Source organism: Mytilus edulis, chromosome 2 (genome assembly GCF_963676685.1).
Source record: "Mytilus edulis chromosome 2, xbMytEdul2.2, whole genome shotgun sequence".
NCBI classification, from domain to species: domain Eukaryota; kingdom Metazoa; phylum Mollusca; class Bivalvia; order Mytilida; family Mytilidae; genus Mytilus; species Mytilus edulis.
Genome location: NC_092345.1, coordinates 19,823,852 through 19,837,343, shown reverse-complemented (window position 1 = coordinate 19,837,343; position 13,492 = coordinate 19,823,852). Strand labels below are relative to the sequence as shown.

The following is a 13,492-nucleotide window of genomic DNA, read 5'->3' as shown; positions in this document are numbered from 1 at the left end:
TTATCATGTCGTAACTACAATCCCCTTCTCTTCACACGAATGTGACCTATCGAATTAGACTATTTCTCGGGTTTGGAATAACATGAGCAACACGACGAGTGCAACAGGTGGAGCAGGATCTACTTATCCTTCTAGAATACATGAGATCACGCTCAGTTTATTGTGGGGTTCGTGTTGCTTAGTCTTTAGTTTTTAGTTTTGAATTGTCAATACTTAATTATTTATCATGCAGTTTATGTAATGTGATTTATACACAAAAACGATGTTGCTAGAGGCTTCATCTTTGGGGACAACAACGTATTTGTCATGCAGGTAGGACAAGTGTTTTGTAACATTTGGATCTTTAAAGGTTGAAGTAGCATGGATATTGATAGACACATTCAGTTTCTTAATTTTGAAAGTGAGATATATTTATTCAGAACATTGATGTGTAAGATATCAGGCAGGTTTTGTGTAGAGATTATACATGTTAACTCATATAAAACAATTGATAATTATATTTCCAAAACCATTCAACTAGCAACCGTGATCGATGCATCATCGACATTTTATGTGAATTCCATTTAACGGGAAATTGAAAAGTAAAGGACCGTTAAATCATTGTTCCATAACAATGGCTATAATGCTTTAACATTTTAGTCTCCAGTTTCATTTGTATAAAGCCGTTTAAACAAGAAATAGATTATAATGGTTTTTTTTTAGTTCTTTGAAAATGGAGGATAAAGTGTTAAAGCATTTCAGCTATTACATGTATACTTGGGCTGATCCGTTACTGAATAAAAGTTACTACGCCTTATTTTAAGCCTGCATTTTTCTTCATCGTAGTGTCATACGATTAAGTCGTGCTAGTCACAAGGTGCATAGTTTTCTTTGCTTTTAAAATCTTTTTGTTTAATTCCTAGTTTTCTGTGTTGTGTTTGTGTACTGTTTGTCTTTCGTTGTTTTACGTTTTTTTTTGTAATGACATTGTTGGTTTGCTTTCGACTTTTGAGTTTTAATATCCCTATGTTATGTTTCAGCCCTCTTTTACTTGAAGCTATTTCAAAGCCAATAACAACTAATAAATAAATCATGTATACAAGACTAGAAATATCAATCAGTACAGATCAAATGGTGAAAAAAAAAGATATTAACAGTCTGAGAAAAACATGACGCTGTCTTTGCCAAAATATATTTTTCTATTGCGATTCTTAGAAATATTATTTACTAAAAGTCTTGCTTCTCTGACTGTTCATGACGTTAAAATACTAAACCCCTGGGATGTGTTTTAGTTGATTTTAGTCTCTGATGCATGATTCTTTTTAAAATTAATTGTTTTTGGCTTTTAACTAGCTGTCAGTAGCTGCGAGTACTCTCAAATCGTATTTTCTTGTTAATTCGACCTGTTGATAATGTTAATAATGCTTTTTTGTTATTTTATATTTATATGGATCTTGTCTATATACCAGCTTTGATTATTTGGAATATCACTTCTTCTTACTACATTTTTATAAACTTCAAGATTTACCTGTATTTTTTTAAAACCGGTTTTGTTTCTAAAGTGAATATTTCAAAGGGTTAAATATTTCGCAGTGGTGTCTTGACATGGCTTTGTTTGGACTTGTTTGTTTGCTTTTTTTACTTGAATGTTTGTCCCTAATATTTTACTAACTGTGCATTGGCATTCAGATATCGCAGATCAAATTTATTCGTTTATAATGTATTAATGTACGTTTTTTGATTGAGTTATGCCTGTCAATTGATATTTTATCGTGTGTTTTTCTATGTTGTGATGTTATGCTATTGTTTCAGAAAAAGGGGGAAGGTTTGGATCCATTTAAATGTTTAATCCCGCTGCAAATGTTTGCACCTGTCCTTAGTCAGGAATCTGATGTACAGTAGTTGTCGTTTGATTATGTAATTTATACGTGTTTCTCGTTTCTGTTTTTTTTTAATTTTATATAGATTAGACCGTTGGTTTTCCCGTTTGAATTGTTTTACATTAGTAATTTTGGGGCCCTTTATAGCTTGTTGTTCGGTCTGAGCCAAGGCTCCATGTTGAAGGCCGTACATTGACCTATAATGGTTTACTTTTTTTAAATTGTTATTTGGATGGAGAGTTGTCTCATTGGCACTCACACCACATCTTCCTATATCTATTATGAAATATTTGTCAATTATTTTATTGATTTCACATCGAATGCAATATGTGTACCCTATTCACATGGTGTATATAATACATCTATCAAAAAGACATAGCGAGAACGGACATAAGACCTTATAAAATTTCCGTTTACACATTTTGTGTTCATAACAATTAATATAACATCTATTCTTTCAGCTTATTTTTTTCGCCAATTAAATTAAGCTTCACTTTTTCAAAAAACCGCATTTGCTTTACTGTTCCATTTTCATAGTAATCACTTTGGATTTCTTTAATAGCTGGTTTCCATTTTGATGATGGCCTGAACGCTGCTGTTATTTTCTGTGAAAAATATAATCATATGATAGTTAGAATATATATTCATACATAAAAGTTAGAAGATTTAGTTTGGGGTGTTGTAAAATCATTCTTTTACAAATATATGTTTCTCTCTCCATAGTGTACTATCAAAAATAGGTAAAATCTAACAATTGAAATATAACAGAAAATCCTCATTTTACTACTGATTTCTTAATATACCCATTAAACCCAGTCTAAAAATAAATTATTGGTACCGTATCATTGATTTTATCAGACCGTAACACAGCGAATAGTCAATAGTTGTTATACGTATTTTTCAACCGCCTTAATCATTAAAACATATAACAATAGGCTTTTGTCAATGTTTTCCAGTTTTCGAACGGGACACATCCACGAGATGATCTACGTATTCAATTTTGAGTATTTAAATACTATAAATAAATAATTTTTTTCCCTGGTCAAGTGAGGCTGTTAAAAAACAGGGGTCCCTAAGTATGCGATCTGGTCTACTTAGGTATTTATATAGCAGGAAATAATTGAATAAAACTATTTGTTATCGTAAAAAAAAAGTAAAAATACGCTCATTGTTGAAGGTCGTACGGTGACCTATAGTGTTATTTTTTGAGTCATTTGGTCTTCTCTGGAGTGTTGTCTCATTGGCAATCATACCACATCTTCTTTTTATATAGTTAATACTGATTACGCAAATGATAGATGATCATGAAACTATAATTGGTACCTTATGCAGTATGATTAGGTTTTTACTTACTTGTTTATATGTATCTCCTGGCATATTTAGTACAACTATAAAAGCACACACAATGATGGATATCAAAGGAAACACCGATACACATATTCCAAATCCTACTGCTGCATCTGGATATTGATAAGATCCATATGTCGGTGGCTGATACGCCGTTATACTATATACCAATACTGCCTAAGAAAGAAATGTCAATAAGTGTGACTGGAAATGTCCAATAAAGTCTTAAAACTCAATTAGGAATAGTATAATGTTGTTTTTACATGTCCATTCAGAAGATGCGCTGATGTACTCACAAGTGTGCTGACACACTAGATCTGATTCGTAGAATAATATTTTTTTTTAAATCTCTGGAAATGTACGTATTTCACTAGAGTAAATTGTATGCAAACATTATAGTTCAATATCCAATAAACCGATGAACGAACTTTGAGCCAAAGAAAGCCATCAGTCTATTATTTTGCGTTTCTCTTCTATTGAGTAAAATTTTATTCAGACTTAGTTCTGCTTTTAATGATCATATGTTCAACATACAAAGGACAGAAAATTCATAAAATACACTGTGAACGTTGAGTTCGAGGTGAATACAACCAAAAGCTAACTTTCATTGCCTGTTTTACCAATTTGTTTATTATAGTTATAGTAAAACTTGCGTATATAATGACTGGTGAAATGTATTTAAGCATAATTGTTTTAGTATAGAATTATGAATATCAAAACGATGATAGCGACAACAACCACTATAAGTCGTTCAGCATTTTTCATATATGTACTGTATATATTATTGAACCATTAAAACGGTAGTAACTTTGTTTTCATACAAGCCTTGCTTATTATGAATATATTTTGAAGCTGGTATAAAACAAGGAACCAACAATCAATTGTTTTGCTGAAAAAAGAAAACAAACTAGACAATAAATTAATTGTAAAATCTAGTGCTTGAAAATTATGAGATTTCATGAAGGAATAACTGTAACATTTTTTCTGTCTATAAAGAAATAACATCAAAAATGTGGTTCACACTGAATAATCCTCCGCAAAGCGTGTTATTCAAAAATGTGTACAACTTTTTTTTATGTTATATCGAATAGATAGAAAAAATATTACAGTCATTTCTTTTAATATAATTCTAAATTTTATTTTGAAACGGTCAGATGGCAAAATAATGTCCATATCTGATAAATAAAACATCGTCAGCCAATCAAAAGACGCGTTGCATACAAATTTAAATTATTAAGTTAAAAAGCAAAAATGCACTAGTATATCGTTACATTTGTATAAGGAAATTGCTTTTTCTGTATAAATTTTCATGAATGAGCGTAACACATCATCTTTCAAAGGGCACATGAGTGTAAAATATTGTAATTTTGACCGAAAATGTTTTTATATTAATATCTCATTTATCTCAATTATTACTTTCACAATTATAATATTTTAACTTTTGGATACTGCTTAGCAATACTTATAATGTCTAACTATAGTTATCTTTTTTGCTGTTCTGCTTTATTGTATTTGGTATTGTAACTCTATATTGTCATAAAATGCACTTTGCCCCTTGAAGGTTCCTCTTATGGAAATAAAAGATATTCGATTTTATTTTATTTTATATCCCCGGAGATATACTTGGTTATACAGAAAATCAGATTTAAATTGATATGCTCAATTGCATATTCGTAGACTTGTGATTCCACTGCTTGTAATATAATTAGAAGAAAAAAAATGCCACAAAATAGTAAATACTCACTAGAAGTATAGATGGCGTAATGAAACATATGCAAATTCTAAAGAATATTGGTATTCCTCTTCCTAACATGAGTTTAACATCACGTGAAAATCTGTCTATTCCTAAAAAATTTGAAAAACGTATAATATTATTCTTCTACTGTGTGAAATTCCTTGTAAAAATAAAATCACCAAAATACTGAACTCTGAGGAATATTCAAAACAGAAAGTCCCTTATCAAATGGCAAAACCCAAAGCTAAAACATATCAAACGAATGGATAACAATTGCCATATTCCTGACATAGTACAGGCATTTTCTCATGTAGAAAATGGTAGATTAGACCAGGTTTTATAGCTAGCTAAACCTCTCACTTGTATGACAGGCGCATCGAATTCCATTATATTGACAACGATGTGTGAACAAAACAAACAGACATAAAATGTAAAAATGTCAATAATGGAATTTAAATAAATAGACTTAAATTCAGTTATCGCTGGGGTCACTGACCAGAAGTAATCTTAGAAAGAATTCATTTTATTGATCGTCATTTTTTAACCATATTTCATCGCCACGTGGAGAGCACATGCAAAGACTGAAAGAAATTGGTTCCATGAATGGATTATTCGTTTTCATTTTTATAATTATTCAATTTTTACAAATATGAGTAATTAGATGCAATATTGTCCTAAAATGTGCAGGTTATAATATTGTTTTCGTCATTGTATTAGTTTCTACATTAAATAAGATGCATGTATTCGTGTATATATAGTAGCATGGGTTCGAATCCCGGCGAGGGAAGAACCAAAAATTCGCGAAAGCAAATTTACAGATCTAACATTGTTGGGTTGATGTTTAGACGAGTTGTATATACATTATGTACACAGCCATGTATCACCATCATTGATGGCGATCCGATGGATACATCTGTTGTAGAGTTGTCACTGACTCAGACGTACTTATAAATATAATTATTTTCTGTGACTGTATATTACATTAATTTGTAGGATCCTTTACTATAGATAATTTAGCTGATCTGTAACAATAACATCTTCATGCCTTATATATCATGTACTGTAGTACGCCGCTAGATTAAAACTGACGAGGAAAGGTAACACACGGCCAGCGAAAGCTCTTTTTTTGAGAGCCCAGGTGGTCGTGTGGTCTAGCGGGACGGCTGCAGTGCAGGCGATTTGGTGTCACGATATCACAGTAGCATGGGTTCGAATCCCGGCGAGGGAAGAACCAAAAATTTGCGAAAGCAAATTTACAGATCTAACATTGTTGGGTTGATGTTTAGACGAGTTGTATATACATTATGTACACAGCCATGTATCACCATCATTGATGGCGATCCGATGGATACATCTGTTGTAGAGTTGTCACTGACTCAGACGTACTTATATATATATATATATATATATATATATAACTCGTCTAAACATCAACCCAACAATGTTAGATCTGTAAATTTGCTATATATATATATATAAAAAGTCATTTCGAGTATAATTATCGTACTTTCTGCTTGTACAATTATATTGTTTTCTGCAAATATTTTTTTATTTATATTTGTTAATAGAAGTAATATGTTGTAACAAAATGCATATCATATACATATTTTCAAAAGAATTGGCACCACATTTAAATTAACTAAATACAATGTACATAATGATTTCGAATATAAGCATACCATAAATCCAGCCGAACACGATACACTCTATAATACCAAACACTGCAGGGATAAAAGCAGCAATATACCAGTCTATTACTTGAAATATATATATGCCTCCCTAATAATAGAATTAAACAAAATGCAGCAATATATCAGTCAATTACTTGATATATATATATATATATATATATATATATATATGCCTCCTTAATAATAGAATAAAATAAAATGCAGCAACATATTAGTCTATTACTTGTTATATATATATGCGCCTCCCTAATAATAGAATTAAACACATAAAGACGATAATTTGACACCCATTAACGAAAATATTTGAAACTCATCAAGTTTTTCGCCCTTTATAACCTGAATTGCAAAATTACACCCATAAGGGTCAAGCCATACAAACAAACAATTATAAATTAAATACAATGCAATACAACACAATACAATATAATAGAACATATTTTAATAGTTGAATTATAAAATTTATGTAAAAAAAACCATCATAAGCTTGTCTGACATGGGTCTGACCCCCTCAGTTCTAAAGACTGCTTAATAAAGACTCAAATATGACGAACACGTACAGGGGTTGGGTTTAAAATGTGTTTTAGTTTATTAAAAGAATCAAGATGTTGAAGTAATGGTACTGAGTACTTAAGGCGGTACCTAACACTACAGGGAGATACCTCTGTAAAATCAGCTAAACGTTTTAATCAAGTTGTGTTGATAAGGGAATATTAAGCTTCTCAATGATCAAAACTAGTGTTTGTCAAACTTCTATATAACCAGTGTATTTTTTCTGATAAATTGGTTGGTTCAAATTTTTTGGATTTTTTTTATTTTTGTCAAAGGGTCAAAGTAAATACTTTGTCAAAATTTTATGAAAATTAAACGAGCCAAATTAATTTTAGTGAAGGTGTTGGGTACCACCTTAAGAAAAGCCAAAAAATATAACGCAATGATATGTTAATGTCACAATACAAAAAGAAATGAAAATCGTCATTAGGACCCCTCTTTTTTAGTTTTTTCATATTCCTCTGAAACACACTTTTAAATATAACATTTTAAAGCGATTTTTTATTATTTAAAATATACTTTAATATTATGTATATTTGATTTTATATCTTTATTTTTTTTATCCGCAAATAAAAACCAAGAATAAAATACCAGTTAGAAGTCACTGTCACAAATGTCAATGATATCATACACCAGTCGAAATTTGCATATTTGATCTCAACTTTATTTTGCCAATAGAATTCTAGCCAACAAAGAGATAACTAAACCAGATTAATATTTGTGTATTCGACAAATTGGTATAAGGCATCTGTTTTCGGTCAGACAACTGTACAAGTATAGCAGAGGGTTGATTACGAGCGACCACAAACATGTATAGTCCCACTAAATTGTGCAAGTTCCAGTCATAAGTCACCAACATGAATGAAATTCAGTGGTTGCAGTTGGTTGCTGTCTGTAATATTAATCTCTTTGACTGTTTTAGCACAAATATTGCTGTTTTCTTATTTGGACTGTTTTACATTTTGTTTACCTATTCCTCTTGATTGTCATTGAAGGTCATACGGTGACCTATAGTTGTTACACCCTCGTCCTGTACGTACTGGTATACAGGTGGATAGGTTCTCATTGGAATTCATACCACATTTCGTTATCTCTATATCTTTTATTAAATTTTTATGTTATGGGTAATTGCATGGGTAACGACTTGGTACCATAAACCCATTAAAAATATTTGGGTCTCAGGTGTTGCTAATGGGTAACAGATCCTACTCAAACAATATTTTTCTCTAGGTCAACAACCAAAATATGGTGGGTAATGAACTAATTATACTTATTTTGCATAAACTGACCACTATTTCAATTATTTATGGTTGGTGTGGGCCGAGTTTAGATTAAATTTTCAGATACATCAATAATTTTAAAAACAAATTTTCAGAAATGTTATTATAAAAAAGTATAGCTCTATCTCCAACAATAATCTTCACAAAAAATAAAATTATTTGAAATATAGCTCTGTTGGCATCACCGGTCAGGGGCCTAGGTGGTCAATAATAGTTCAATACGCCAGACGCACGTTTCGTCTACACAAGACTCATTAGTGATGCTCAGATCAAAATAGTTAAAAAACCAAATAAGTACAAAGTTGCAGAGCATTGAGTACCAAAAATTCCAAAAAGTTGGGCCAAATACGGCTAAGTTAATCTGTTCCTGGGATAAGAAAATCCTTTGTCTTTAGAAAATTCAAAGTTTTGTAACAGGAAATTTATAAAAATGACCATATAATTGATATTTATGTCAACACCGAAGTGCTGACTACGAGGCTGGTGATACCCTCGGAGACGAAACGTCCACCAGCAGTTGCATCGACTCAGTGGTGTTAATCGTTATCAAAGGTACCAGGATTGATATTTGAATATGCGCAAGACGTGTCCAGTTGTGTTAGTTGATCAAAAACTATATCACTAGCCTGGCAACTCTGATGTTGTGAGTTTGAATCTTGCACGTGACAGGTGCGTTCTATTTAAAAGTTATTGACCAGGATTATCAGATTAAAAATCTGCATCCTCCACCAATAAAAAGTGATCGCCACGAGACAGCAAAATAGTGCTAAACGTAGCGTTAAATACCAATTAATCATCAATCAATCATCAAGGGTCTTTAAAGAAAATAAATTGTTATAATATTTACCTCTGTTGTCATTATCATTCCGCAGAGAAAATTGGCAAAGCAGACGACAATGACAAACTTTACTCTGCGACTGCGTAACCAATGAAAATTATCTGTACAGGCAACTATTACAACTTCAACAAATCCAAACTAAAATTAAAATCATAATATTGTGTTTAAGTCTCTTCAATTGCATAACCGCTGCAGAAAAATAACGGAGAATATTATAGGATGAATACACACGAAATTGATAGTGTAATTACGCAAAATTCATTTATTTTTACTATGTAGATTTTCGAACTTCAAAGTTGCTTCAAAATATCCCATAACGTAAAAGCGTTCTATTTTGTGAATGTATGATTTCACCTTCACTTAACACAAATTATATTAACATTGCATTGTTGTTTGGTAGGTTATTAATTGACGATCAAAACATCTTCTGTTCATTTACCCTTTTTCATTTAAAAATATTTAATTTTGGATGTAACGAGTCTTCTGATTGGTTGACGTTGTTTTGTTTATCAGCTCATAGACATAATTTTGTCATGTGATCGTGACCATATCAACGTTTTTTTCATGATTTCCTCCGGTTTAAAATGGAATTAAGAATTGCATTATAAGAAATTACTGTAATATTTTTTCTGGCTATTCGAATTGACATAACAATGTGGTGCACATTTTAATATAACCCGCGTACCGGATTATTTATTGTGCACCACATTTTTTTATGGTATTTCTTCATAGACAGAAACAATATTCCAGTCATCCCTTAAATATAATGCCGAAAGGAATTAATGATAAATGTTTACATTTGTTATACTTTATACTTTTTTGTATAATTTTTCAAGGTGTTTATTTATTTATGCAAAGACACCTACATGGGTATGTTAATAGAAAACATAATAGTCATTCATTAACATAATACAAAAATATAAAACTTTGGGAAAAACAGCCATATTGAAATAGACGTAGTATTCGTTTGTAAAAATATTACTTAAGGTAGCACAATACAAAGATTGTTTTACTTCCAATCACTAACCTTTAAAATGCTTTAACTTTGTTATGAATGCATACAAAATAATAAAAGAGGTATATAAAGATAGATAAAAGATTAAACTTTTAAATGAATGCAATATTTTTATTATGCAATTATTATGTAATCAATTATTATGTAATAAGTCGCAAAATCTCGGTCAGTTCACTTGAATGAATTTAGCTCTTTCATCTCTTTATCTATACAGAAAATTTTAACGAAATCTTAATCAACACATCATGGGGTTCAAAAAAGTGTCTCAAATTGTCCCTATGGTATTTCATTCTCCCATAAATCTCTAATTAGTGTGAACATCCTAACCACATAAAAGAAGATAATGTTTAATTAGGTGTATAATTGGTCTATACATTCTATCTGAAATCTGAGACACCCTTTTGTAGATAGATAATGACCATTGAAACAACATATAATAAAATCAATCCCTAGGAATACCTATGAGAAAGCAAATTTCAATTGAACATGGAAATTTGAGGAAAAATATTTGAGACACAGTTAACATTATAATTGGTTACATAATTGTTGCATCATACTAACATTGCATTTATTTGAAAGAATAATCCGTTAGCTATCCATAACTACCACTTTTATAAATGTTCAAGTATTATTAAGAAAGTTACAGCATTTTAAAACTTGGGAGTATTTGTATTGTGCTGCCTTAACAACTGAACAACAATTTAAATAAAACTTTATGAACTTTAAAAGTGGTATTGTTGCAGTCAGAATTAAACAAATCATTATTTACCATCATGCTGACTGTGAAAATTTTTCATATCATTAGACACATAATATTATGTTATGATCCTTCATATCTGGCTGACTCATAGTGACTTTACCTTTCACTAAACACAAAATATATATAAAAAGCATTGTTATTCATCCAAACCCCTTCCGTTAATTTCCTTTTTTTTTCATAACATTAGACACTTGTTGTCTTAATATAATATTGTGTTAGAAGTGAATCCCTCCATACCTGGGAGTCTAAACCGACAATAAGTAGCATCACAAAAAATAAAGCCGACCATATATTTTGTCCTGGCAGTTGTCCCAAAGCTTCAGGATATATTATAAATCCCAGTCCTGGTCCTACATGTAAATAAAAAGAATTAAGAATATGTGCTGACTTGTATCTTAATCACATTGTGAAGCATTGTTAAGCATAGAAAAGCAAAATGTAAGAACAATGTGAATTGTTTGAAAGAGTTCCTTTTCTCCATTACTTTCATAAAATATCTTGATGGATGCTAAGAAGTTAAACATGATGAATTTGAGTATTACTTTAAAAGAGAAAAAAGAAAAACAAACTAGGAGACACCCAAAACAATTTGGTTTTGAAGGCTTATGAACATTTATATAAAAATTGCATTGAGAACTAATAAGGTGTACTAAGTTATTACTACATACAATGAAAAAAGTAATAGTGAACAATTTTAATAAAATTTAAAGCTTCATTTTGTTTGTCAATGACTCATTTAGCTTCTCTGCGACAAATTCCAATTTCAATTAAGAACTGTTTGGTGAATTGTTTCCAAACTGTTGATTGGTGTGTGGACAATCATGTTTCAAAAAGAAAATAACGCTATAAAATGTATGCGTCCCAATCTAATTTCTGAATTATTTTCATCAGGAACGCTGAAAAGCAAAGACATGAAAGCCATTAATGAATGAGACCCGCAAAACGTTGAGAGCTATATCACATATGACAAATAACGATCTAAGAATAATTGTCAAATATGCTTAAGATCAAAAGAGAGGTGAACGATACAAAATGGACGTTCAAACTCCATGTCGAAAATAAACTGACAGTGTTATGGCATCAAGATAATGACCTAAAGACAAACAACAGTACACAAAACATAACATAGATAACTAAAGACTGAGCAACACGAACCCCACCAAAAAAGAGGGTTTCATGACAATTTCTTAATCTAAGGTTTGTTATAAATCATATTATTACCGAAGCACTGAAAAAAAAGGTAACTAATGATACCCCAATAGGGGATTTGCGATGTGTTGTTTGGACTTAACTTTTGGTTTTAGTCTTATCCGTATTGCATTTGCCTGTAATCTAACCGGGTTTTTTAAATGGAGTGGAAGATTAAGTTGTTTGATTCTAAATCTCTTGAACATAATTGTTTCAGGAGGAAGTTAAATAAATACATTTTGTATCTTATAATTAAAAAAAGTAATATTGTTCTTGTCTGGTATTGAATCCCCCTTTTTTCATCCCTTCCCATACACATACACACAAATGAATGGTCAGTACTTAATTCTTTTCTGATTAGGTAAAAATAGCTAACATTTATCTTCAGCTATGGACTCAAGTTCCAAGTTATCTATATGATACCATTGCAACAGATGATTCATTTGTTGAATATGTTGATTTCATGTTTTCAGTTTAAGTAGAAATAATGAATGCGACATATATAGCTTAATCTGATTCAGGCATTGATCACCAGTTGGGGTTTGAAAGTGGGTGTCTGTTGATAGAACTAAACTTTTACGGCAGCATTTTCATTTCTATGGAGGTATATCCAGGCACCACTTGCGTCACAAAGTCAATTTGTCCTAATAAAAACATTTTCTTGTTGCTCGGATGATGGCTATTCATTATTTCACATTTTCATGCTGATGTCTTTTTTGCGAACTCGTATGGCAAATTAATAGTAATTTAAAAAAAAAAGGAAATAAAAAGGAAAAATAGCAAAACAAGTTAAAAATATATCAGAAATAAACAGAAATAGAAAATCCCCGCCCTCTTCGAGTTAATATTATAGGACTATACTCATATTCAACACGGCCAGTCATGCGACTAGTGGAGAGAAAATCTTGAGTCAACAGTTGTCATCTACCAATGCTATATAGCTCGCTTTAAAACCAGATTTAATCCACCATTTCTACATAAGACAAAGCATGTACCAAGTCAGGAATATAACAGTTGTTATCCATTTGTTTACTGTGTTTGAGCTTTTGATTTTGCCATTTGGATAGGGACTTTCCTTTTTGAATTTTCCTCGGAGTTCAGTAATTTTTTTATGATTTAACTTTAAGTAAAGTAAGTAAAGTATGAGTAATGCAACTTGAATTCTCAGTAGGATGTTACTGTTTACCCTCTGTGGTGCCATTTCATACAGGCAAATATCAACCCTAACTT

At 31.1% G+C, this 13,492-nt stretch overlaps 1 protein-coding gene across 3 annotated transcripts in view; it reads right to left on the bottom strand.

The window, feature by feature from the left end:
- Positions 1-2,146: 2,146 nt before the first annotated feature.
- Positions 2,147-13,492, bottom strand: part of LOC139511666 (sodium- and chloride-dependent glycine transporter 1-like) — a 36,365-nt gene continuing 25,019 nt past the window's right edge. For all 3 annotated transcript variants that reach the window (XM_071298660.1, XM_071298661.1, XM_071298662.1), the window contains exons 9-14: positions 11,312-11,424; positions 9,309-9,437; positions 6,621-6,720; positions 4,951-5,051; positions 3,213-3,383; positions 2,147-2,464 (exon numbers count right to left, since the gene is read on the bottom strand). In XM_071298660.1, the coding sequence (XP_071154761.1) occupies positions 2,309-2,464; positions 3,213-3,383; positions 4,951-5,051; positions 6,621-6,720; positions 9,309-9,437; positions 11,312-11,424 (770 nt within the window). In that variant the 3' untranslated portion in view covers positions 2,147-2,308. The remainder of the gene's footprint in view (positions 2,465-3,212; positions 3,384-4,950; positions 5,052-6,620; positions 6,721-9,308; positions 9,438-11,311; positions 11,425-13,492) is intronic.